Source organism: Rhamphochromis longiceps, linkage group LG13 (assembly GCF_057381845.1).
Source record: "Rhamphochromis longiceps isolate RC_006_pf linkage group LG13, R_longiceps_female_GT1.1, whole genome shotgun sequence".
Classification (NCBI taxonomy): Eukaryota; Metazoa; Chordata; class Actinopteri; order Cichliformes; family Cichlidae; genus Rhamphochromis; species Rhamphochromis longiceps.
Window position 1 is genome coordinate 797,464 of NC_140569.1, and position 25,304 is coordinate 822,767.

General features: G+C 43.5%; 1 protein-coding gene across 2 annotated transcripts in view; it reads right to left on the reverse strand.

Moving 5' to 3' along the window:
- The window catches only part of shtn1 (shootin 1), a 41,951-nt gene extending 17,191 nt beyond the window's left edge, over nucleotides 1-24,760 (reverse strand). For both annotated transcript variants that reach the window (XM_085427913.1, XM_085427912.1), the window contains exons 1-6: nucleotides 24,691-24,760; nucleotides 21,225-21,277; nucleotides 19,855-19,915; nucleotides 10,468-10,562; nucleotides 6,215-6,383; nucleotides 2,902-2,999 (exon numbers count right to left, since the gene is read on the reverse strand). In XM_085427913.1, the coding sequence (XP_085284039.1) occupies nucleotides 2,902-2,999; nucleotides 6,215-6,383; nucleotides 10,468-10,562; nucleotides 19,855-19,915; nucleotides 21,225-21,277; nucleotides 24,691-24,745 (531 nt within the window). In that variant the 5' untranslated portion in view covers nucleotides 24,746-24,760. The remainder of the gene's footprint in view (nucleotides 1-2,901; nucleotides 3,000-6,214; nucleotides 6,384-10,467; nucleotides 10,563-19,854; nucleotides 19,916-21,224; nucleotides 21,278-24,690) is intronic.
- Nucleotides 24,761-25,304: the final 544 nt, after the last annotated feature.

The following is a 25,304-nucleotide window of genomic DNA, read 5'->3' on the forward strand; positions in this document are numbered from 1 at the left end:
CCATGCCTTTTAAGAAAGGAGATCAGAACACATATACAAAGCTATACCATGGACATGATCAATACTGAGCTGGAAATATATATCTGAATGTTAAAATGATTTGTTATTTGTCCATCCATCCATCCATCCATCCATCCATCCATCCATCCATTTTCCTCCGCTTTACCCGGGGCCGGGTCGCGGGGGCAGCAGCCTAAGCAGAGAAGCCCAGACCTCCCTCTCCCCAGCCACCTCCTCCAGCTTGTCCGGGGGAACACCAAGGCGTTCCCAGGCCAGCCGAGAGATATAATCTCTCCAGCGTGTCCTGGGCCTCCTCCCAGTGGGACATGCCAAGAACACCCAGGAGGTGCCCAGGAGGCATCCTTGTCAGATGCCCGAACCACCTTAACTGGCTCCCTTCGCTCATTCGGGAGGAGCAGTGGCTCTACTCTGGGTGAATTTCTAACCCTATCTCTAAGGGAGAGACCAGCCACTCTTCGGAGGAAGCCCATTTCCACCACTAGTATCCGCGATCTTGTTCTTTCGGTCACTACCCACAACTCGTGGCCATAGGTGAAGGTAGGGACGTAGATCGACCGGTAAATTGAAAGCTTCAGTTTTACACTCAGCTCTCTCTTCACCACAACAGACTGCACATCACTGCGGCTGCCACACCAATCTGTCTGTCAGTCTCTGGCTCCCTTCTCCCATCACTCACGAACTAGACCCCGAGATACTTAAACTCCTCCACTTGGGGCAGGAACTCGTCCCTGATCTGGAGTGGGCACTCCACCCTTTTGGAACACACCCTCCGGTCCCCCTTCTTAAAGATGGGGACCACAACCCTGGTCTGCCCATCCAGAGGTGGTGCCCCTGATCTCCACGCAACATTGCAGAGACGTGTCAACCAAGACAGCCCTACAGCATCCAGAGCCTTCAGGAACTCGGGGCGGACCTCATCAACACCAGGGGCTCTGCCACCAAGGAGTTGTTTAACTGCCTCAGTGACCTCGCAGAGATAGGTGAGCCATCCACCTCATCCCCAGACTCTGCTTCCTCCATGGAAGACGTGCCAGTGGGATTAAGGAGGTCCTCGAAGTATTCCTTCCACTGCCTGACAATTTTCTCAGTTGAAGTCAGTAGCGCTCCATCTGCACTATACACAGTGCAGGTAGAGCACCGCTTTTCCCTCCTGAGTTGCCTGATGGTTTGCCAGAATCTCTTCGAGGCAATCCAAAAGTCTTTTTCCTTGGCTTCTCCGAAATTCCTCCCACACCCGAGTTTTTGCTTCAGCCACCACCCACGCCGCGTTAAGCTTGGCCTGTCAGTACCTATCAGCTGCCTCCGGAGTCCCACGGGCTAACCAAGCCTGGTAGGGCTCCTTCTTCAGCTTGGTGGCACCTCTCACCTCGAGTGTCCACCATTTGGATTGGGAATAACCACCACGACAGGCACCAACTGCCTTGCGGCCACAGCTTATTGCAGTGGCTTCGACAGTGGAGATGCTGAACATGGTCCATTCAGACTCAATGTCCTCAGTCTCCCTCAGACTGCTGGTGAAGCTCTGCCGGAGGTGTGGGTTGAAGATCTTGGCTGTCGGAGGGGTGCTTTACTGAGCTTCAGGTCCTGGAAGGGTAGAACATATGAATGTCCCATAGCAGCTAGGTTCCCTAACTTTTGGTAGCTGTTGAAAGGATAAAGTTTTGGTATATCAGTGGTTAGAAATACCATTAATACTTTAGTATTACCTTAACACAAAGTCAGGGCTGACCCGGGACCATTGCTGTGAGTCACAGCATGAAGGTCCTTTCACAGCAGACGCATTCACTTCTAACTGAGAGCGCAAAATTTGTTGCGCTTGCCGCTGCGCTGTCGTTTTCTTGCTGCAGCTCTGCGTGTACTAGATGCGCCTGCTCCTTGTTGTTTCTGTCTCTGACTTTATGTCCTCTACAGGAGTTACTGTTGTTTTATCTTCAAATGTTCAATAAAAACATGTATCGCTCATTCACAACGAAGAAAGCTTTGTAACTATCCTACTACTGGTGTCTTCCTACATACTAGTGAAGACTGTGTCATTTCCACAATGCTGCTCCTTCTCGAGGTCCACAGAGCCGTTAAAGTCTCTGGAGGTCCCTGTGTGAGCTCGTAAACCTGTGACACAAAATTCATCGGACTCGGACACGCACAGACTGTTTTCCTTCGTGGTGATGAAGGAAAACGCTGGGCTGGCATGTAAAAGAGCATTTATCCTTCCAGGACCTGCAGCTCCGTAAAGCACCCCTCCGACAGCCAAACCCATCTGTTCTCTGATTGGATTGTTTCATTTGTGATTGACATGACATTGACCAATCAGCTGAAAGGAAGAAAAATCGGGTCAAAATTCGTACTTGTAAGTTGAAACTGTCACACATCCAGGGAACCAGAGCGCAGAGTTTTACACGTAGACCTATGCAAACAACACTGTAACTCATGTAAATACTTTTACAAACACAAATTCTCATCTATAGAAGCACAAACATAACATTTTAACATGTTTAAAGGTTACAAAACTCAGTTCACAACTAAGCATTTGATTTACAAGCACAAAATATTTATGACCACAGTTTGACCACAGACATGGTCCTAACATTTAACTTACAGTGCACACCTGCCTTAAATGTGACTCGTTGTGTGTTCCCTCTCGACTGCAGCAAAACAGAGATGCGGCAGCACATGACAAACCTCTGCCATGCAAAGTGCAGCTGCACACACAGTGGATCCCTTTCTGTCCTCCGTGCTAATGTGTCACTGTTATTATTGTTAGGAAACAACAATGCAGGGACACATTTTGCACATATTCACTACTAAGAACTGGGAATCTGCATTCACACGCTTGCTGGCCAAAGTATTCACAACAGGGAAAAAGAAATATTAAATACTTACTTCCTCCTTGGTCGCCCTCAGTAGTTCTCTTACTGCCTCAAGATCAGAGAGTGCTTGATTTTTCTCCTTAACTGTCATTTCCAACTTATTTTGCAGCACTAAAAAAAGCAGCACAGTTAAACAATGTTGTTGTGCACTGACTGTACAACTGTGACATTCTGTGGGTTAACCTGTGTTTGTTTCGTCAAATAAGAACATTTATTATGTAGAGCCAAACCTCTTTGAAACGCTGATCAGTTCTAGTCTACCAAATAATACCAAATGATTGAAACAGAGTAATTCATTCATACTGGTGTTACATTCTCGTTTTTTAGTTTGTGCTTATAGACCGTGCCTAACAAATGTACGAGACCAGCTGTCATACAAACAAGAAAACACAAATACTTCAAACTTTGTCAAAATTGTCTCTGAAACTAAAACTTTATTAGAACTTATGAGTCAAATAAGAATGCTTCTTTGAGTCGGCGCCCTGGACTTTAGCGCTTTAACCACTAAAACTTCCTTTTTTGAAGTTCAGCACTGCAGAACTTTTATATATTTATATATATATATATATATATATATATATATATATATATATGTATAACACCCAGCACGCCCCTGCGGGCGGTCTATCCTTCAAGCTCGGGTCCTCTACCAGAAGCCTGGGAGCTTGAGGGTCCTGCGCAGTATCTTAGCTGTTCCCAGGACTGCGCTCTTCTGGACAGAGATCTCCGATGTTGTTCCCGGGATCTGCTGGAGCCACTCGCCTAGCTTGGGAGTCACCGCACCTAGTGCTCCGATTACCACGGGGACCACCGTTACCTTCACCCTCCACATCCTCTCGAGCTCTTCTCTGAGCCCTTGGTATTTCTCCAGCTTCTCGTCTTCCTTCTTCCTGATATTGCTGTCATTCGGAACCGCTACATCGATCACTACGGCCGTCTTCTTCTGTTTGTCTACCACCACTATGTCCGGTTGGTTAGCCACCACCATTTTGTCCGTCTGTATCTGGAAGTCCCACAGGATCTTAGCTCGGTCATTCTCCACCACCCTTGGGGGCATCTCCCATTTTGACCTCGGGACTTCCAGGTTATACTCGGCACAGATGTTCCTGTACACTATGCCGGCCACTTGGTTATGGCGTTCCATGTATGCCTTGCCTGCTAGCATCTTGCACCCTGCTGTTATGTGCTGGATTGTCTCTGGGGCATCTTTACACAGCCTGGGGTCTTGCCTGGTGTGATAGACCCCAGCCTCTATGGATCTTGTGCTCAGAGCTTGTTCTTGTGCTGCCATGATTAGTGCCTCTGTGCTGTCTTCCATATATATATATATATATATATATATATATATATATATATATATATATATATATATATATATATATATATATATATATATGGGCTTTCTTATTTTTTCCACTTTTTGTAAAACAACAAATCTTAAATTTCATGGACAACATAAAAACATTATATTTCAGCATTAAAAGGATCATGTTGAGCTTTAGTGGTGAGTTTAACCATTAAAAAATACTCTTTTAGTTTAATTTAGTGCAGCTGTGGCTTAAACCTGTGCTGTGCCGATACGTTGGTTAAGAACTGTACGTGTCCAAAAATGTGACAAATGGAATAAATCTTGAAATAAAGACGTGTTAATACAAACAGCTCACAGCAGGAACAGTCTGAGACATTTAAACAGGGTACTTAAGCAGAAGAAGGTCGCTGACACCAAAAGCTGTTTCAGGTACAGATGGATTGCCTTCTGGTGAGCAGAACGAGGATTTCGTGTCATAAAATTTTCAAGCAAAATACTGAAAATGATTTGAACAGATGAACACAATCGGTGTGATGTACTTAGCTCAGAACCTACGAGAGCTCGTTTGTTTGGCTGGGATCTACAGAAGTCTGTAGCCAAATATCTGGTGTTTCATCACAGGGGCTGCTTTGACTAGCTGTCCATTAACATGCAATTATGAATTTTCAAGATAATAAGCCCGCAATCTTTGCAAAAGTCAACTTATTTCAGTATTGCCTGTATCACAGCATATTATTTGCAAATGACATGATTATCTGTCCCTTTTAATGCCAACGACATGAATGGAAAAGCATCATCGAGTATAAATCCATTATCACCGGAGGTATAATTACTGTTTGACTAAAGGAACTGACCATGACGTGAGCCAGAGGCAGCTGGAGGAGAAAATACGTCTGCAGTGCTGAACTTCAGTCAGCTGAAAACTCTCAGGACATCTGCCAGTTATTTTATGCACACGTGCGCAACACACCTAATATTTTTTTACTCTAAGGGTGTAGACATTATACTCTTCATGTCATCTGTAAATTGAATTTTTGGTGAAGCTAAATTTCACACTGTGATGGACGTGGCAATGGGGCGGGCTTAAACCTGTCGGGGTCTGAGACCCAGCATCTTGAGTTTGTTTTTTCTGTTCTTGACTTCTTATGTTAGAATCATGTTTTATTCTTGTTAAGGATGTAGTTGAGTTATTGCATATTTCTGATTAATGAGAAAAATTCTGGCATATTAGTTTGTCTTAGTTGAGTTTTAGTCTGGTTGATGTTTGTCGCTTCGTCATGTCTGCATCTCCATGTTTCCTGTTTTATTTTGAAAGGTCCATTGTTCCCCTGCTCAGTGTGTTTAGTTTTGTTTCCCCTGTGGCGTCATGCTTCATTCTACTTCCCTCCTTCCCCTCCTGTGTTTAAGTCCTCAGTGTCAGGTCGTCTGAGTGTTTTGTTACCACTGTTCATGCTCGGGGTTATTCCCCGTCTACGTGTTTCATGTCTCCTGCCACAGTTTACAGAGTTCGTTTAGTTTTCCCAGTTTAGGTTTCAGTTCTCTTGTTTTGCTTCGTGTTTTTGTTTGTTGACATTCAGTCCGATAAAACGTCTCTCTCTTCGTTACTTTTCGTCTGCTTTTGGGTCCGCTCCATAAACACGACCGAACCATTACCTCTAGAATCCAGGTAATTTGATTTCCACTCATTCAAATATGTGAGAAACTATGTGCCACGTGAAGACTTTGAGTAAAGTCCTTGTAAAATGAAGAGTCAAACACAAAGACGATGGATTCCAAACTAGATTTCACCTCAGTGGTACATTCCCTTCTTCATTCATCCATCTTCTAACCCAGAGTTTGTCTTTGCAGTAACTTATCACTGCCAGCAGATGCAAGTAAATGTACCAGTGCACAAGTGCTTTCACAGCTCTCCTTGTGACCAGTGAACACATTCTTGTGTTCAAATACTCTTTGGTGAATGAATGAATGCTGTAGGTGAGGTCTGTCAGCACAGTGTAGGCTTTACTTTCTACGGTACCTGAGGTGGAGGTGCAGCACTGAGGAGACAGGCAGTCGTGGCTCGATGCATGCAGGTCCTCACTCTCTTCTGCTTCATCATTGAGGTCGATGTCAGCGATGGTCTCAGGGCTGATGTGAGACAGCAACATCATACTCTTCCTCTTCAGAGAGCGGTTCTGCCTGTCCAGCTGTAGCATGCAGGCAAAGGAAGTGTAATGTACTGTCAGAATAAGATCATAAAGACACCAACTGAAGTTCAACACACCTGCAGTCAAGTCCATAAGTTTTTGGTGCCCTTGCACACCAGCAAAGTGGACTTTTAACATTAATTAAATACAAAATACTTTTGTATTTAATGCAATACAAAAGTATTGCATTAAATATTTAGGAAATACAGCCATCTGAATACATTATTTCACGTTTTCTCAAGAGTAACTGGACTGACTGACAAGCTGTTTCATGGCATTTTAACTGGACAGTGAGGACAGTGAGGACAGTAGGCCATCGCTGGGCTCGAACACAGATTGCAGTGCCAAACTCAGCAAGAGCAAAACATCTGAGACCACAGGAGGCAGCTCAAATAGATTAGAGCAAAATTCTTCTCTTAGTTAAGAAAAACTCCTTCACAACATCAAACCAACTCAAGAACACATTTCAAGGATTACCAAGTTCCACAGAGAGACCTTCATGAACATAAATATGCCCATAAATGCAACAGCTGATGCTATGTGTAGAAATGCTTTGAACATTTGCACTTTAGTCACGTCTTCATCGTTTCACATAATCGGTGGCAAATTCATTTTACAGGAAACAAAGTTGAGCTCAAATCATATTTTGCTTGTTTTCACCAAAGTACTGATACTTCTATTAAAACAATATCTTCTAATGTGCTGCATGTCCTAGCTGCAGTAAACTGTCCTGGTAACAAAGCATTCATGGGTTTTATACAAGTAGACAGTAGACTGTAGACCACCAACATCTAAAGAACATAAACACAACTCGGACAGTCCACTCACAGAACTGCAGTACAACATGGCAGCACCACTGTAGTAGGAATAACAATTCATTTTAGCTGTTAATATTTTCACACTCCGTTATAATCATTGCTACAGGAGTGTGTGCTTCTCTGTTGAAGCATTATACTTTATTAGCATTATATATATTTATATACTTATATATATGAATTAAGGAGACCAGTGGTAAGTAAAGCATGAATGAAAGCCATGGCCGTGGGACTGATGCCTCTTATGCACGCTTCTTGATGTCACCTGAAGGAAGAAAAGCCCCTAAAGGGAAGAAAAAAGTAAAGGAAATAGAAAACAGGAGCCATGAAAGAAGCATTTATTAATGGCATCCCGGTGAGAGCGGATTGCAGCAATTCCATCTTTTGATGACACCCTTCAGACGACAGCTTTTTTTCTGAAATGCAATCAACAATACATAACATGGAATCACATTCTTCTGATAATAATCTACAATCGGTGAAAGATGTACATCTAAAATTACATACTTAGATGACTCGAGGCTGACATAACAGTCGGCTAGCGCTGTCTTTGGAGGTCGCCATTACAAAGTCACAGCCTTGATCATACAGCAACACAAAAACATTAAGCATCAAAGCCACATTCTCCTCTGACTGGTTGTAAATTGCTAACCCCCTCCAGCTGCTTTTAAATCAAAATGTTGACGAGTTAAAGAATTGCTCTAAACTTTGGCTTCTTTCAGAGCGGCCTTGGAGATATTTGTTGTGCAAAATTACCATCATTGGGGACAGAAATTAACATAGAGTTTAACTTGCCGTCGTGGTGTGTTCCAGCTCTGATTTAAATGCAAATGAGTAATAAACCCACGTTAACACAGTGTGCACAGGAATGGTGACTTTGGAGTATTGCTGCTGAAAGGCCAGCGTAATGTTTCAGACTCAGACTGTACTCTGCTTATGGATTTATGGTGAACAAACGTGATGCTTTTAACATAAGTAAGTTAATAATTAATAAATGGATTTATTCTTTGAAATAGCTAAGGACTATTGCTGTCCGCCCCACACACCCACAGCACAGGGAGTGTCTGGTTATGGACGTCGCTTTATATGAAGAAAGAAGCCGTTAGTGAAGCAAAGCGAGCACATCAAATAAAGCCTGAAGGAGAGTCGTTACTTAGACCAAGCAGCCTTTTAGCCAGAAATCATAATTCCTTCCTGAAATAGCACAGTGCTAGCTGTTAGCAGCCGCTTCACTGGACAAAGCCTGAAACATGATGTCTGTTCTGTGCTCAGTCAGCTGCAAGTGGGATTCACAATAATCCTGGACATTTCAAGACAAATACAGTTTGTCACATCTGATTCTCTGTCATTAGTTCCAAAGTATGCTGTTCATCTTTGAAACGTTTATTTTACAAAACAAAATTTAAAAAGTAAATTAGGAAGAAAGGCAGCTTGTATACGACTAGTTAGAGTAACACCTACTTCAGATGCTGCAGTGCAAATCTACGTACTGCAGCTGCTCGTGAGCCTCGTAGCTCATGTGGAGACTCAGCAGCACTTTTATTACCTCATACTCACGTTACCTTTTTCTACTCTGGGAGGGGCTCAAGCTTCACTTGACCAATTTAATAGTTGTAAATATCTCAACTTTCTAAAGCTGGACTCCTGGTAACCGCTGGTTACTGCTGTTAATGCAACTGGAATAGATTTATTTTATTTGACTAGTAAAGTTATAGAAGTCTGTTTATCAACAGTGCTTCATGAATCTGGAGAGAAAAGGCTACTTAAAAACGGTAGAGTCACAATTCTAACTCTACCAGAAGCTTCTTCAGTTCAGAACTGAAGAAGCTTCTGGGATGAGAGGTGAAACGTCTTCAAGCAACTTAAAGAAGTCCAGACGCTTTTCTTTCCAAGCTCCTTAGACTACGATGACCTGGATGACTGAGAACCTTCACAGACATGTTCTGAACTTTTGATTGAATATTTGACTAATGTAAAAATTCAATATTTGCATAGGCAAGTTTTAATTTCTATCATATCTGTATCATATTTGCTACGGTTGGTAAGAGGTGCTGTGCGATTTAAGCTCCGGGCTTCCTGTGGTAACATAGCTGGTACTGATCTTTGGTAAAGTTTCATCAGGGAGGCATAGTTGGCCTGTTACAGCAGATGACAGAAGCTGAGCTGATCCTTAATCATAGGAACTGTTGATCACCTGAGGTGGGACAATATCATCCACCTTATCTTTGTCACCCTGAGCTACTCATGAGGAGGCGAGCAGGACTCGCGGGGGTCAGCAAACACAAGGAGTCAGATATGTTTCATGGCCACTGCTGAAACACAAGATTTCTATGATCAATAAGAATATCTGTCTACTGCTCAGTGCAATAAAACTCCTTTAATATAAACATATAGACCTGATGTAACATTAACATCAAATATTTTAATACTCAAATGACACTAGTAATAATTTCATTTGTTATTTGCTGGTTTAGAGGTTAAAAAACCTTTTAAACATAGAGACACAATTAAGTAATTAAGTGAACAAATGAGTAAGTGATAATGTCAGCAGATGATCAGTGTGTAAATGGACTGATTCTTCCCCTGAAGCACTCAAAGCGCAGCAGTCACTCATTCACACGAGCGCCTTTTCTGTGCTTAAGTGCTTTTTATCCAACGTTCACACACAGTCACACTCCCGTGGATGAAACTCGGGGTTATCCTTGCCCAAGGATATTTGGGATCGAACCAGCAACCTCGCGATTAGCAGATGACCTACTCTGATGAAAAAGCCCACCTTCACTGTAATTCTTCCTCAGTCTCCAACTGTCCACACTCGCGTCCAACCAGGTGGACTCTGAGGGCTTTTGTGCAGAAATTGAATGAGAAATGATTACTGTGATAAGTTCAGCACCAGTGGGCTGCAAAATCACTATGTGCCAGACTCCCCCACTTTCAATCACAACTCGCATTTTGGCAAGGACTCCAAAAAATTGTGCTGTGAATCAGAAGAATCCAACGCAATTTTCTACACTGAGCCGTGGGGACAGGAGCGGCGGCAGAGGACCAGAGAGCGCTGTGATTGTAACCCTGCGCTCAGATAATGTCATCACAAATGGCTGATTGGACTCTAACATTCACTTAGGAAAGCCGGTTTAAACCAACATTATTTTATTACTTTATTCTTCTCTTGTTTTACTTTAATGACACCGTTTTAGTAAATGTGAAACTGAATCTGAGCACGCATAGGAAATTAGTTCAGATCTGATTTAACGTAAGGTCAACTGTACCTTGGAGGCCAGCGCTTCAGCACTTTCTCTGCACGTTCGCTCAATCTCCAGGTTCTCCTGGATGGCGCTGACCTCTTCAATGACCATCTGAGAGACTAGAAAACACAGAAAAAGACAAGATGAAAGGAAAGACGGGAAACGGCTTTTTCAGTTTCACGTAACAGAACAAATAAAAATAGTAAAATATGACAAACATCACATCCTACAACACCGATGTGAGGGAATTTCATGACTAATATCTTTCAGTGTTACACGTGGTTGTTAAATTCTAAGCTTACACACTATTGGATACATTTGTTACGATGCTGTTTTAAAAGCTCATCATCCGTTTTGTATGTTAGAGTTAGTGTTTGTATTAAATAGCATGACTGTCAAATGTATTAATAGCTATTAATATTTTTCTGGGTGTTGCTGTCTCCAGCACCTCACAGACTCGGTTATGAGGACAACAGGTTATTAAAAAACACAAGTCAGTGTTTAAACAAAGCATATGTGTGAATTTTACAAACGAGTCATTAGTATTGATGAAATATGAAAGGCTGTACTCATGTGAAGAAGAACTTTAACATCAACTCATGAACAAAAGGTCGTGATGGAAACAAAGACAACAATTAGGTTTTTCTAAAGGACGATGCATCCCTGCAGCTGACGAGAGCGCCGTAACACTCGACACCTCAGCACTGAATGACCTCATTAGAATGAGACTTTACACCGAACCTCATATTTATTTATGAGCTCATATTCAGATTATTAACCCCGTTTTTTATTTTCTTCATCCGTGTCTGATTGAATAGACGAGGAAAAGGATAGAGAACCAGAATATTAATAAAGGGGAGTGTTGTGCAAGTATTTCAAGGGTGGACATGAGCTTCTCTTTACGAGTCATGACGTGTGATGCTACACCTCAGCCCGGGTGGGAACATTTAATTCTTTACTAAATGGTGACAAGAAGTGATTTTTAATTGATATTACCTATGACAATGGCAAAGGAAATACATGACCAACACATTTACCGCTAACTGCGTTCTGGGTTTAACGCTGGTCCCGACTCATGTAAAAATCCACACAGGCCATGTTTGGTGGAGAAAGCAGGAGCTCACACAGCAGAGAGGAGCGTGGGAAAGCTTTCACTGCACACTGCTTCTATGTAACAATAGCAGTTAAGCTAACATTGCTGGAGTTTTCGTTTTCTTTTCTTTAATTGACATTTAGGAATAACTGTACAAAACCATCAGCTTCAACAATTTGTTACATGTATTTTTGCTTTTTTCTCTTTTTAAACAACTAAAATATCCATACAAAAGGAGGGAAAGAGAAAAAAGGGAGCAAAACAGAAAAAGAAAGAAAGAAACAGGCATGTAGGGAGTGAGATTTTACTACCATTAATATAACTAATATATCCTCTAATATATCTTCTAGTACTTAACACAGTCAAAATCAAAATCTGGCCTGCGTTTTTTTATATAGTCCATCCATTTCTTCCATCGTGATACAAACAGGTCCTCTTATAGTTCATATCTGCTGGCCTGTTCTCCATCCTGTAAATGTCCATTGTGATGTCCATCCACATGTTCATAGCTGGGCTCTCAGGAGAAAGCCATTTTTCTGTGATGGCTTTTTTACCTGCTGCCAGTAAAATATTAAACAAGTATTTATCGTTCTTTGTCCATCCTTCTGATAAGTCCAAAAAATAAAGTTTTACTTCCCAAAGGTAAATAACCTCCAAATATCTCTCGTATTGCTGCATGTATCCCCTTACAATACGTTTTAATAACATAACAGTCCCAGAAAATATGATAGTGATTTGTGCGGGTTACCTTCATAGTGAGATTTTTGGTGAGGTGGAATAAAATATCTTATCAGGCTTTTCCACCCAAATTCCCTCCAGCTCTGTGAGCTGCTACATTTCCATATGTATGTCCATATTGTTGTCCTCTTTTATCTCTATTCCTCCCTCCATTTCCCATTTTGTTTTGATATATAGGGTCGAGTGTAATTTCATATTTGTTAATCCCTTATAAAGGCCAGATACAATGCCTCTGTCTTTATTTGAACTGTATGAGCTTTTAAGGAGTTTTATTCTTCTTTTGTTTCCGTTCTGCTTTTTTGATCATGTCTGGTTTGATCTGTGAGGCAAAGTCCTGAAAACAAGCCAGAAACACTAAAAACAATCTCAGCACACTTACCTTTTTCCTTTGGGTTTTCAAGTTTTCATTCATACAAATATAAATGTGCTCTGAATAATGTAAACATGTCGACAGTTACCTGGATGTAGAGTCAAGAGGGTCTGTGGGAGCTGTAGTTGGCAGAAGCTGCCTGCAGCAGGGATGATTACAGGAAATGTGTCAAACCCCCCAAAACGAGACTTTTAAGAATAAAATAGTTTGTGTCCCACGTTGTACATACTTTAGTCTTAATTTGAAAGTTTTACATGAAACCTGTTTGGCGTCTGTCTTTTGTCATGTTTGTTGTGTGTTCAAAGCTTCCAGGCAGTAAAAATAAAGTGTGGATGAATAGTAAAGGTCAGATTATCGATGCAGAGAAAAGGTTTGACCTGTACAGCAGAGCGTAAACCCAGTGACAACACCCTGGCACCACTAAAGACACTGAAGGTGATTTATGAGTGTAACTGAACATGCAGCTGTCCGATTCACTGTCAATATGAAACTCTGTGATTAAACAGTTTTAGTAAAACATTGGGAACAAAATCTGACGAAACTCCAAACAGCAACGTTTCAAGCTGCAATCGTACCTCGGTAGGAGAAGAACACCCTAAAGACTGCCCTGCCACTTAACTAATTAAACATTACAGCTGAGTGAGGGAGAAATTAAGCATTAGTGCCACTGCCGTGGGCAATTCCTTCCCCCCGGTGACACCTAATTAAGAAGTTGATGAACGTCAGCGCTCTGCGATATCCACTCTGCCGTCCTCCGTATCAGGCGCTCAATAGCACTTAGCTGCCAGTTTTCTTCCTCAGCCTCTTCTCTGTCGCTGTCCAGACTCGGCAACCTACGAGAGGGCGCCTCGAACTAAATGACGTGTTAATTATAATTACTGGTAGCCATGGTAAATAAACAGCGCTGGAAGCGTTGCAAGTATATGAGCACGAGTCCACAGGGGGCTCTGACACATCACAATTGGCATTCTTAATTGTAAGTTTCAGCCTCCCCATCATTGTCCCTCCATCTTTCCCCCCCTCTTTTTCACGCTTGTCTTTTTTCATCCCGCTCTCAGGAACGACAGTGATTACCCCTGTGCCGACGTGCTACATAATGGTATCAGCGCCGTCAACGGAGCAGTGAATTAAATTGTATCTGCAGCCGCTGCGAAGCCTTGATGAGGGGGGCAGATGCCTTTGTGGTGTTATCATTATAACACAATGGTCATGTTGTCATCAACCTTGCCATCGCCAATTGAAAAGGCACGATTGTGTGTTGGGGGCTTTTCGTCACATCCTCCCACAGCCCCCGCTCCCCTCCACCCACCACCCACCCAACACTTCTGCCCCACCCCCAGCCGTTTCGTTGTGAATAGGAGCAATTTTCTAAGAGCTATGAAATCACGTAATAGGTCCTAATATGCAGCTGCTTGGCACAGTCAGGCAGCCTCTATTAACGCGTAAGTCAAACACAATATGTGTTTTGGCTGGAGAATCACTGAATACATGAGTACAGGCCAGAATTATTCAGATGAAAATCCACACAACTGTCATGGCTACAAAGACAAACTATTTGCTCCTTCCTTTGACATGTGGTGCCCCATTTCAAATTCTGTCTCCACTAAAGTGGTCATAGCAACCTGTAAGGAAAATCAATTGAATGGTGCAGCGGAGCACCTGAAATGTGTTTGCAATCCCGGGAAGCGATTAAAAGCTCAGAAAAGGAGCTGGGGATGCAAGGGTGCCGCTCACGTGCCATTATCTGTATCCAGGCTCGTATTTCCACAGCTGCAATCATTTTCAAACAACATAAATTTATTACAGTGCGCCATCTTACTGGTAAATGGGCCCGTTAGTTTAGCCTGCAGCTAACTTTTCCAAGTGTGAGTGACAGAGATTAGGGCTGCCACGATTAGTCGACTAGTCACGATTACGTCAACTATCAAAATCGTCGACGACTGATTTAATAGTCGACGCGTCGTTTGAAGCTTTGTAAGATCCCAAAAGACGCAGGAATGAGTAGCAGGATTTAAGAGTGTAATAACGGACTGAAACAGAAGATGGGAGCACTGCATGTACAAGGATGCCAGCTGCCGTTAAACCCCGAAGAAGAAGAAGCTGTGTCCCAGAATTCATAGCGCGGCCCAGCTCAGTTTCCAACAATGGCGGCAGCTAGTTAGTTTTAACTTTACTCTTATTATTCTTTCTGGGTCACAAAATAAACGTTTAACATATTTTCAGGCGAGAATGTAGCTGTGTAAACCTCAAATATCTGCTCAGTTTATCAGGACACCACATATTTTCAAAAGCGCTCCGACGTTTTCGGAGACGTCTGTTACCCACTAGCTCGATAGCTAGCCGGGGGCGAGGCTAACTAGAGCCGTGAGAACACCGGACTCCCTGCAGATCGTTTTCAAACCCACCGCTGTCTTTTGCTACTCAGGTTAAACATGATATATGAGTCACTTAGATAACTTAAAATGTTATTGTTTGGCTTTTTTTCAGTGTTTTATTTGTTCCTGAGTAAATCGGTTTGGCTGAGATTAAAGTTATAGTTTTTACACAGCTGAATAAACATCAAGCAGACAGCTGATTATCAGAAGTGTGAGATGCTGGAGAATTTACTCCGGTGTCCTGTTATATTTTAGATAGCAAGGAGTTTATTAAACTTCACCGAAACAATCTGCAAATTTCATTAAAATTTTATAAACTATCATCTTGTCTTTATTTTTAGTTAGCACAGACCTTAAACACTTAAAGCTGTAAGCTAATGATAGTTATATAAGAGCAGATGCTGCTGGTGCAATAAGCTGTACGTTTTATGTCCAATGGATGATGATCTGATTAGTCGACTAATCGCATAAATAATCGGTGACTAGTTGACTATCAAAATAATCGTTTGTGGCAGCCCTAACAGAGATATCATGTTCCTGCTAATGTCCCATACCTCACTGTGCTCCTATCTGTCATCAGTCTTTGTTCTTCAATCAGATTTTTTCATGCTTTTGGTGTCATTTTATAATACAAACAATGTAAACAAACTCACTGTAATGCTGTGTGTGTGAGATTGCATGTTGGACTTTTACTAGCCACTAAATACCTGTACCCCTGCAGAGACTAATGTTCAACCTGTCATGTCTATTTTGTACCATAGAGCAGTGTTTCCCATCCTTTTGGAGCCATCCATCCATCCATTCATCCATCTTCTTCCGCTTTATCCGTGGCCGGGTCGCGGGGGCAGCAGCCTAAGCAAAGAGGCCCAGACCTCCCTTCGCTTTTACACTCAGCTCTCTCTTCTCCACGACGGACCAGTCTGTTGATCGTCTGTTGATCTCCGGCTCCCTTCTCCCATCACTCACGAACAAGACCCCGAGATACTTGAACTCCTCCACTTGGGGCAGGAACTCATCCCCGACCCGAAGTGGGCACTCCACCCTTTTCCGGCTGAGGACCATGGCCTTAGATTTGGAGGTGCTGATTCTAATTCCCGCTGCTTCACACTCGGCTGCGAATGGTTCCAGTGCGAGCTGGAGGCCCTCACCCGATGAAGCCAACAGAACCACATCATCCACGAGAAGCAGAGATGAGATTCTGAGGCCACCAAAGTGAAAGCCCTCCGCCACTTGGCTGCGCCTAGAAATCCTGTCCATGAAAATTATGAACAGAACCGGAGACAAAGGGCAGCCCTGGCGGAGCCCATCACCCACCAGGAACGAGTCCGACTTATTGCCGGCAATGCGAACCAAGCTCTTGCAACGGTTGTATAGGGATCGAATGGCCCGTAGCAATGGGCGAGACACCCCATACTCCCGCAACACCTGCCACAGGACACCCCGAGGGACACGGTCGAATGCCTTCTCCAAGTCCACAAAACACATGTAGACTGGTTGGGCAAACTCCCATGCACCCTCAAGTATCCTGGAGAGGATAAAGAGCTGGTCCAGTGTTCCGCGACCAGGACAAAAACCGCATTGTTCCTCCTGTATCCGAGGTTCGACTAGCGGACGAACTCTCCTTTCCTTGAATTACTACATTTATTTCTCTGAAGTTTACAAACACAAAACAACCCAAAGTGTCCACCAAATATGCAAAAAAACAACGTTGACAGACCGAGACTCTCCAAATTGCTCTCAAAGTCAAAACAAAATTATTTTTCTATTTCAAGAAAGTGTTGGCTGAATTAAAACTACTTTTTTTTAAGCATTATATCTCTCATCTCATTTTCCTGCTCGTGTCTCTGAGGCTGAAGGAGACGGACACCTGCGAGGAAGCAGTGACTGCAGGTAAGCTGGGAAAGTGAGAAGGGGCTGCAGACCCCTGCCCCCCACCACCGTTGTCCTCGTTGTTCCTCCACTCTTTGGTTTCGTCCTCTCTAACCAGCAAAGGGGGTCCCAGACTTTGTCCCAGGAGCTGACTGACTTTGCTGGCCTTCAGCTGAGCATTCTCGACTGCAGACACACACGCACGCAGCCTAATTTGACTCAGGCATTCAGCACTGTGGTAGAACTCTCCTTTCCAGCACCCTGGCATAGACTTTCCCAGGGAGTCTGAGGAGTGTGATCCCCCTGTAGTTGGAACACACCCTCCGGTCCCCTTCTTAAAGATGGGGACCACCACCCCGGTCTGCCAGTCCACAGGTACTGCCCCTGATCTCCACGCAACATTGCAGAGGCGTGTCAACCAGGACAGCCCTACAACGTCCAGAGCCTTCAGGAACTCGGGGCGGACCTCATCAACACCAGGGGCTCTGCCACCAAGGAGTTGTTTAACTGCCTCAGTGACCTCGCCCCCGGAAATTGGCGGGTCATCCCCCTCATCGCCAGACTCTGCTTCCTCCTCGGAAGACGTGTCAGTGGGATTGAGGAGGTCCTCGAAGTATTCCTTCCACCGCCTGACAATTTTCTCAGTCGACGTCAGCGGCGCTCCGCCAGCACTATACACAGTGCAGGTAGAGCACCGCTTCCCCCTCCTGAGACGTCTGACGGTTTGCCAGAATCTCTTCAAGGCAGTCTGAAAGTCTTTTTCCATCGCCTCTCTGAACTCCTCCCACACCCGAGTTTTTGCTTCAGCCACTGCCCGAGCCGCATTCCGCTTGGCCTGTCGGTACCTGTCGGGTGCCTCCGGAGTCCCACAGGCTAACCAAGCCCGATAGGACTCCTTCTTCAGCCTGGTGGCTCCCTTCACCTCTGGTGTCCACCATTTGGTTCGGGGGTTACCACCACGACAGGCACCAACCACCTTGCGCATCACACTTACTGTTTTTCAAATATTTATCTATTGCTATTCCGCGCTGCATTGTCTCACAGCATGACTATTATGTCATTTCTCCTTTGTCTTCTTCTGTTTTACTGGCAGTTGGAAACCCATTTAATTAGAGCAGGTAGTTGTACTGCCCTCTAGTGGAAGAGAATGTTATTGTTCCGCCCGTTACTCACGCCGATAGCTTAGAGGACCAATCAGGTGGAACCAGATAACCGTCCACGGCACACCAGTGGATCACCTGACACACCTATGTGCCAAGGCCCAGTGGTTGGGAAACACTGCTGTAATGGCATGGTACAATTCAACATTATATAGCATCATGCTAGCTTGATCTTAAAATAAATAGTGACAAATTACATTAGAAGCAATATCAGGAGACAGATCGTCCCGAGACTTTGCTCTAAAATCTAAAAGAAATGTTTTAAATATGTACCTTTTACTGCGTCAGGTCATCTATAGGCACACAGAGCTACCCAGACATACGACAATTAGACGTTGAGGGAACATTTGTGTATATCAGACTAAACTCCTGACTAAACTCCCATTTCTGAAAATCGGGAGCTTCCTAAAAAGCCTGCTGTAAGTGACACCAACAGGAGGCCAGAGAGCCACCAGATCATTATTAAGCCCAAATGAATCAAACTAATCCTACACTTTGGCCGTATTATTGTTTTACATGATAACAGGACTCAAACTTCAGAAGTTTTAAGAGACACAGATGGCAGCAGATGCACACAACAGCAGGAAGTCTTACTGCGAGTGGAAGCACCATTAATATTTCTCACAAGAGAAATGACTTCAACAGAAAAATGCCAAAGAGTTACTGGAGGACTGATGAAGTCTTTAGGTACAACACTGAACCAGCAAGTACTTATTTTCCAGACAACTCGCTGCTTTCATTCTTTAAGGCTGTGTAAAAGTCACCTGGAATATGTACATACTGCTGTACATAAAGTCTGCTTGTTCAGTGAAATTATACTTGATAAGCTTGATAAGCAACGTTTATGACGAGCTTCACAAGCTCAGTATGAGCTCAGACGGTGGTTCAGCCACAGAACTGATGAAACCTGATTTACAGGTGTTTGAGTCTTTAAAATCCTTTGTGAAGAATAACGTGATCGTGCTAATGTGCAGATGGAGGCCTTAATAATTACTGGACTTTCCAGCAGCAGCACGATTGCAACCAAACCAGGTTCAGAAACCAACACTAGAACATCCTTGGATCGCCACCTGAGTCCCTGCATTTGACTTGAAAAAGCTTTGGCAGGAATGAAGACGAGGGCTTACTCTGCCGTAGATCCAGCTGGCTGACTGCATGAATGTAGCTGAGCTTCTCTCAATGTAGGGACACGGGAGAAAACAAAATCCACGTGGGAGAAAAAAAAAATCTTTGTCTTGTAAACGTAATTATTTGGTGTTTAAAACCACTCGATCAGTGTATGTGCAGATCTTATTCATGCAGCTGCAGTTTGACTTTGTAACAGTGTAACTTCTGATAGTTTGATAATTATTGTGTTACATACATACTGTACTTATTACTTTTTGCTTGTGAATTTATTACTGTATTTCCATTGTGAGTAATTCATGAATATGGATTTGTCACAAAGCCCAAAGGCATTTCCTTTTAGTCATATGTGTCAGGTATGCATGTCTTTTAAACTGTCAGCTGTTCACAGAAACATAAATCCAAACCAAAGCGCCTCCAGGTTCAATCGTTTACTCTCTGGCCAACAAACGGACTTTGACATGTAGAACAGGAAGAGTGCGGCTCTAAAGGAAAAGCTACAGACGCTGGACAATTTCATAATCTTAGATCGGGATTACCCACTGTATGTGTTAGCGCCATAGACACGTATGACACATGCTCAGAGCTGTGATATGTGTATTAAGCATTGATGTGCAAACAATAGTGAGTTAAACATGTTGGTGCAATGGGGATCTCACTTTTGGACACAGGTGAACTTACCTTGCTGGAACTCAGAGAGCTTCTTCATCGCCTCGTCTCGCTCCTCTTCCAGCCTCTTGAACTTATGTAAGACACAGAGTAGCTTCAGTTCATCATTAACCTTTATGCAATGCCACAGCTCAGTCTGGAAAAGCAGGTCATTTAAATGCGATGACAGTATATAAAACTATGTAGATGTTAAGAAGGGAAAACCCCCTGATGGTCTCTGTGAGCACCTCAGACCTTTTGTTTAGCAGCCATGTTTAGTCCTACGTGTACCTAACCTTCCATAATACATGTGTAGATAAATTGTGCTAAACCAAACAAATGAAATAGATTGTTGTGCTACTTTGTCCTCATTCACTGTTGTTTCTGCCATTAAATATCAGTAAATCATTATCTGGTCAAACTTCCTTCTAAACTGAGCCTTACAGATGATCCAGTTTGGCTTGATGCTAAAGATCAACACTGTGTGTTCAGCTTAAGTTTACTGGACGCACACTGAGCTCTGTTCACAGAGGATGTGGACACCGTTATAGCAGGTGGTTCATTATTAATCCTTCACTGCTCATAATAAAACAATACTGTACAATATCAGTGATATTACTTCCTGGAATACTGTGTAGATTACAATGTTCATGAACAAGTATTGTTCCTATACTGGACGCCATGTTATTTGCTGAAACAGGGGGAAATGAGCACTAAAGGTCTAACTACGTTACCCAACATTAGCTTCACAACAGGAGTGAAGTCAATATTGATTCTAATTCTATTGTAATTCTCCTGATCCGTGTTCTGTGTGAGGAATCACACGGGCTAATCTTAGTGTGAAAACGTTTTAGAAATGGAGCAGGGAAACAAAAGCTTGGCAGGTGACTCAGGCTCACCTGTGAAAAGCTCCATTGCTGTGGAACTCGTGATTGTTTCCAGTGTGCTACAGTCACAACAATATTGCAGCAATCATAAGAGGGACTACGCTTGGAGAGATAGAAGTGATTTTTTTGCCATCGTTCATTCTCAGTGTTCGAAACAGTTAAAGACAAATATTACACACAGACTGACCTCATATCTGCTTAGTTTTAGACAATAACAAAAATGTGATCATGGCAGCTATTTAACACAACACTGAGTACTGGACCTGCTCGAGGTTATTATCAGCTCGATGCTTTTTAATCACTTTGAAACCAAAATATTTTAGTTAATGTTTTTATTGTTCAAATAAACAAAGAAAGAAGTGTTACCCTGCTGCCCCGCTGCTCGGCCAGCTTCTATTACTGTGAGCACCAACTGTTCTCATCTATCGCAGCTGTTACACTTGTTGCTACTGTAAGCGAGCTGGATCAGAGCTGATCGAGGTCTGCAGACTGTAAACATTAGATTGTAACACTTACTTCCATGGCTGTAGTTTCTTGCTTTCTCTGAAGATCCTCATACTCGTGCAGGGCTGTGGGGAGCAAAGGGTGCCAGTAAGCCATCGCCATCACTCAGTCACAGTAAAGAGCTCCTTTCATCTTCAAAGAGCCCAGTGGAAGCTTCTCTAGCATGTGATAATGTCTCATCCAGTCACACTTGTGTCGTGTCACAGGACTATTATAGCACGCTATTTTGAATATAGTACCGTCTAAATATAACTGGCTTGCGTGCACGTAGTGCAGGAAACTACCTTCCATAATACATGTGTAGATAGATTGTGCTAAACCAAAAAAATGAAATAGTCATTCCACCCTGGAAAAACTTACCATAACATTTGTGCTCATGATGACTGCACATAAACATCTGACCACAACTGTACATTACACTTGTTAGAAAGCTCGTTATCACACAGGTAAGGAGTTTGATTCACTTTCTCTTCGTCGAAGCAGTACACCGTGAACACGTGAAAACAGAGGGAACGTCCTCCTTTTCTTTTGTCCCGTTAATCAGTCACAGAGCTGATTGCACATTATGCTGAGAGCTAGCTTGACGTAGTCACAACATTATGTTTTAACTTCAGTTATACTACAAAAAACATGCCTCAAACATCATTATGCATCCTTACTCTAACACGGGCCAGGTTATATTACTGGTCGTAATGATTACACCAACTCCATCGTCCCAGCTTGGACTGTGCACTTTTCCCAAATAAAAAGCTGTGGGTGACTACGGACATCACAGCCCTCCTCAAGGACAAGAAGAGGGGCTTCAGAGCGGCACCAGAGAGAAGGTGAGAATGTTCAGGGAGTGTTGAGGGACAGGATCAGAGAGGCTAAGGACAAGTATAAGAGAAAGCTGGAGCAGGAACTCGAGACAACGGCGTGAAAGAGGTCTGCATGAAGGCCATCACTGGACTCAGGCTACCCAACTCTAAACTGGACTCTAAAGGTGGTGTCAGCCAGGCAGATGTTGTCCTGGACAATGCTGGATACCTCCAGGTTGGCCTACAGTAATGCACAGACACCAAACACGTTTGGTGGACGTTTAAACAGATATGTGTGTCTGTGCGCTGAACCTGTACAGTTTATGGATGCAGGCTTGCATTAGGTAATAACTTAGCACTTCTCTTTTTAAAATATGGTCACGTTTGGCTCCAAAACGCCAGAATGACAGAAGCCAAAATCTTGACACAACAGTCTTTGAGATGCACCGTCTCAAAAACAACAGTGACAACAGCCACGTTTATCTTTGATATACAGTCATGAGAAAACCAAAGTTCCCACAGGACTCCATCCAGTGAAAAACTAAATACACCCTAGCTTCTTTCATAAGAGTTAGCAGTTAGCAGCCATGTGGGGCTAATTAAATGCACTTAATTAACTGATGATCAACTACTGTGAACACTTTTTTAATATTATAATATTATGTTTTTGCATTTGTCCTTATTCCACAGTGACGGTGGAGATGGACAGGAAAGTAGGAAGAGAGCGAGGAGCCCAGCAGAGGACGCTGAGCCCTCAGGCCACCTTCACAGAGTCGGCTTCTGATTGACTGGTCAGACACATTTACACCAGTGGAGTACTGGAGGTCACTTAGTAAGCCTCTGGCAGCACTCGTCCCGTTCCTCCTTGCAGATGCAGATGCTGGTCCCATCAGCATCTACGTTGCCTTCCCATTATGAGAGCAACGTAATGGTGTGCTGAAAGAGGCGTCTTCCAGTCAAGTGCTCTGTAGGAGTCAGGTTAGACACGCCTGTCATGCTGCTGTAGATACCTGCCTGTCTCCTGGAATCGCCCCCATGCTCCTGGGACTGTGCTGAGAGAGACCAGACTTTCTGGCAATAGCACATATTTATGTGACATCTTAGAGGACTCGGACTTGTGCAGTCCCTGTATTGTCCTCATGCAACAATTAGTGACACTGAGCCAAGCAAATTCAAAGTGAAAAGAAAACAGTCAGAAAAGAGTGTCAGTGGATTCCACCTGTTCAACCAGTTGTATTTGGAGGGCTTGTCTCACTAACCCTAACCGTCTAATGTTAATTTCATTAAGACCAAAGCTGCTGAAACTGATCAACAATCCCCTCTGCTACCTTTCATCGCTCATCCAAGTGACTTCTTCAGTCACAGCCGACTGCAGATTACAACACAGAGCGAACACCATCCCCACTGACACAGCAGCCAGGGAGGCAGAAGAACATCAAGAAGGCCCCGAGTAAATGTGGTTATCCCAGCTGGACGTTTGTCAAAGCTGGGAAGGCTCCTAAAGAAAGCTCCAGCTGATCCAGGAGAGAAGGACAACCGCTGCCTAAGAGAAAACCTGTAGTGATCCTGTACATGTCAGGAGTATCGGAGCAGCTGAGACACATTTTTACTAAACACCAGGTCTCTGTGGCTTTTAAACCCCAAAACACGCTGCGCCAAAAACGGGTCCACCCCAAGGATCGGGTCCCCCCCAAGGATCGGGTCCCCCGACACAAACAGAGTAACATAGTGTACGCTGTTAAGTGCAGGAGGATTGCCAGGATTTATACATCAGGGAAACCAAACAAGCTCTGGCTACAACACAGCAGAGCCACCTCGTCAGGCCAGGACTCTGCAGTCTATGCACACCTACAGGCCAGTGGACACTCTTTCAATGATGAGGATGTAACATCCTGGACAGGGAGGAACGCTGGTTTGAGGGCGGAGTCAAGGAGGCCATTTACATGAAAAGGGAAAGACCATCTCTGAATGGAGGAGGGGCCTAAGGGTCCATCTGTCACCATCTTACAATGCTGTGATTGCAGCCATTCCCCAACTCTCTGTCAATGGGACTCATGGTTATTGATCAGTGTTCATGACAAAGTGCATATTAAAGATCAATGACCTCACAGCCCATTGTTCATTCCTTATACAAACTGTTAATAAGGTTGGGCAAACCTGCATGTGGTGACTGAAATAGTCACTGGGATAAGTGACGAAACATTTCTCCCACTGGGAACATTTTAAGTTTCATCAAGTTGCCCAGTGAGCCACGACAGTCAGCAAGCGTGCAAAACCCAGAAGTAGGTCATCTACATGGATTATCCTGCCTTCATGTGTGCTTCTCTTGCTGTCTCATGCTTTACATAGAATGACACGAGGAGTCTTGAGTTGGGTCCAACCTCTTTTTTTCACCACAGGCTTGATTTAAGATTAGCTGTCTAATCCACAGGCCACGTTAGACTGTGGCAGAGTTGTTATGTCAAGCTAAAGCACACTTACTGTACACACCTTTGGCCACAGAAACAAAACCCTTAGAGAAGGCAAATAAGCAGCTATGTGATAACCCAGCCCTCAACACTGGCCAAGCAGTAAATCTTAAAGACGCTCTTCAGGATCTTAAACTGCTGGGCTGTGATGTCACTGCAGTAAAATGCAGCGTTACTACTGGAAACACTTACAGGACCAGAAAAGAAACTTACCCTGATTCGACAGCTTTGTAATAACATGAATTCTGTCGAGTTCCTCCGCAGCCATGACAGAAATCCCTGTCCAAAGTTCAACAGGAAGTGTTCTTTCAAGACACACCTGCCCAGGTGGACACAGCACGAGATAAGAGTGCAGCTGGGAGCATTAGGGCCACATTAGGAACAATATCAGTGATTATTTTGAGAATAAAGTCGGAATGTGCGGATCACACTTGATTCCAGACGAACTGCCACGGCTGTTGCATCCTTTACAACAAGCTTAGTGTAGATGGCTTTATGAAACACGTGTCATGCAACACATCCTCTTTATTGTACGAGGATGGAACCGCTGATAACCTTGCATCTGCCATTCTTGATTTTTAGTTCCCAAACACTTCCTTTAATAACTTATTACTCCCGAAACGTTGGAGTCTTGGCTCTTCATACAGTAAAGACACAGAGGATACAAATAATCAGGCAAAACGTCAGACACCACGTGACAATAATAAACGTGTCATTTCTGTCGGTAACGTCACGACGCTCGTCTCTCGCTGCTTCACGAAACGTCACTACTAGCATGTCTAGTTGATTGTATTTACACAGCACGATTCATAGATACAAGTCAAAGT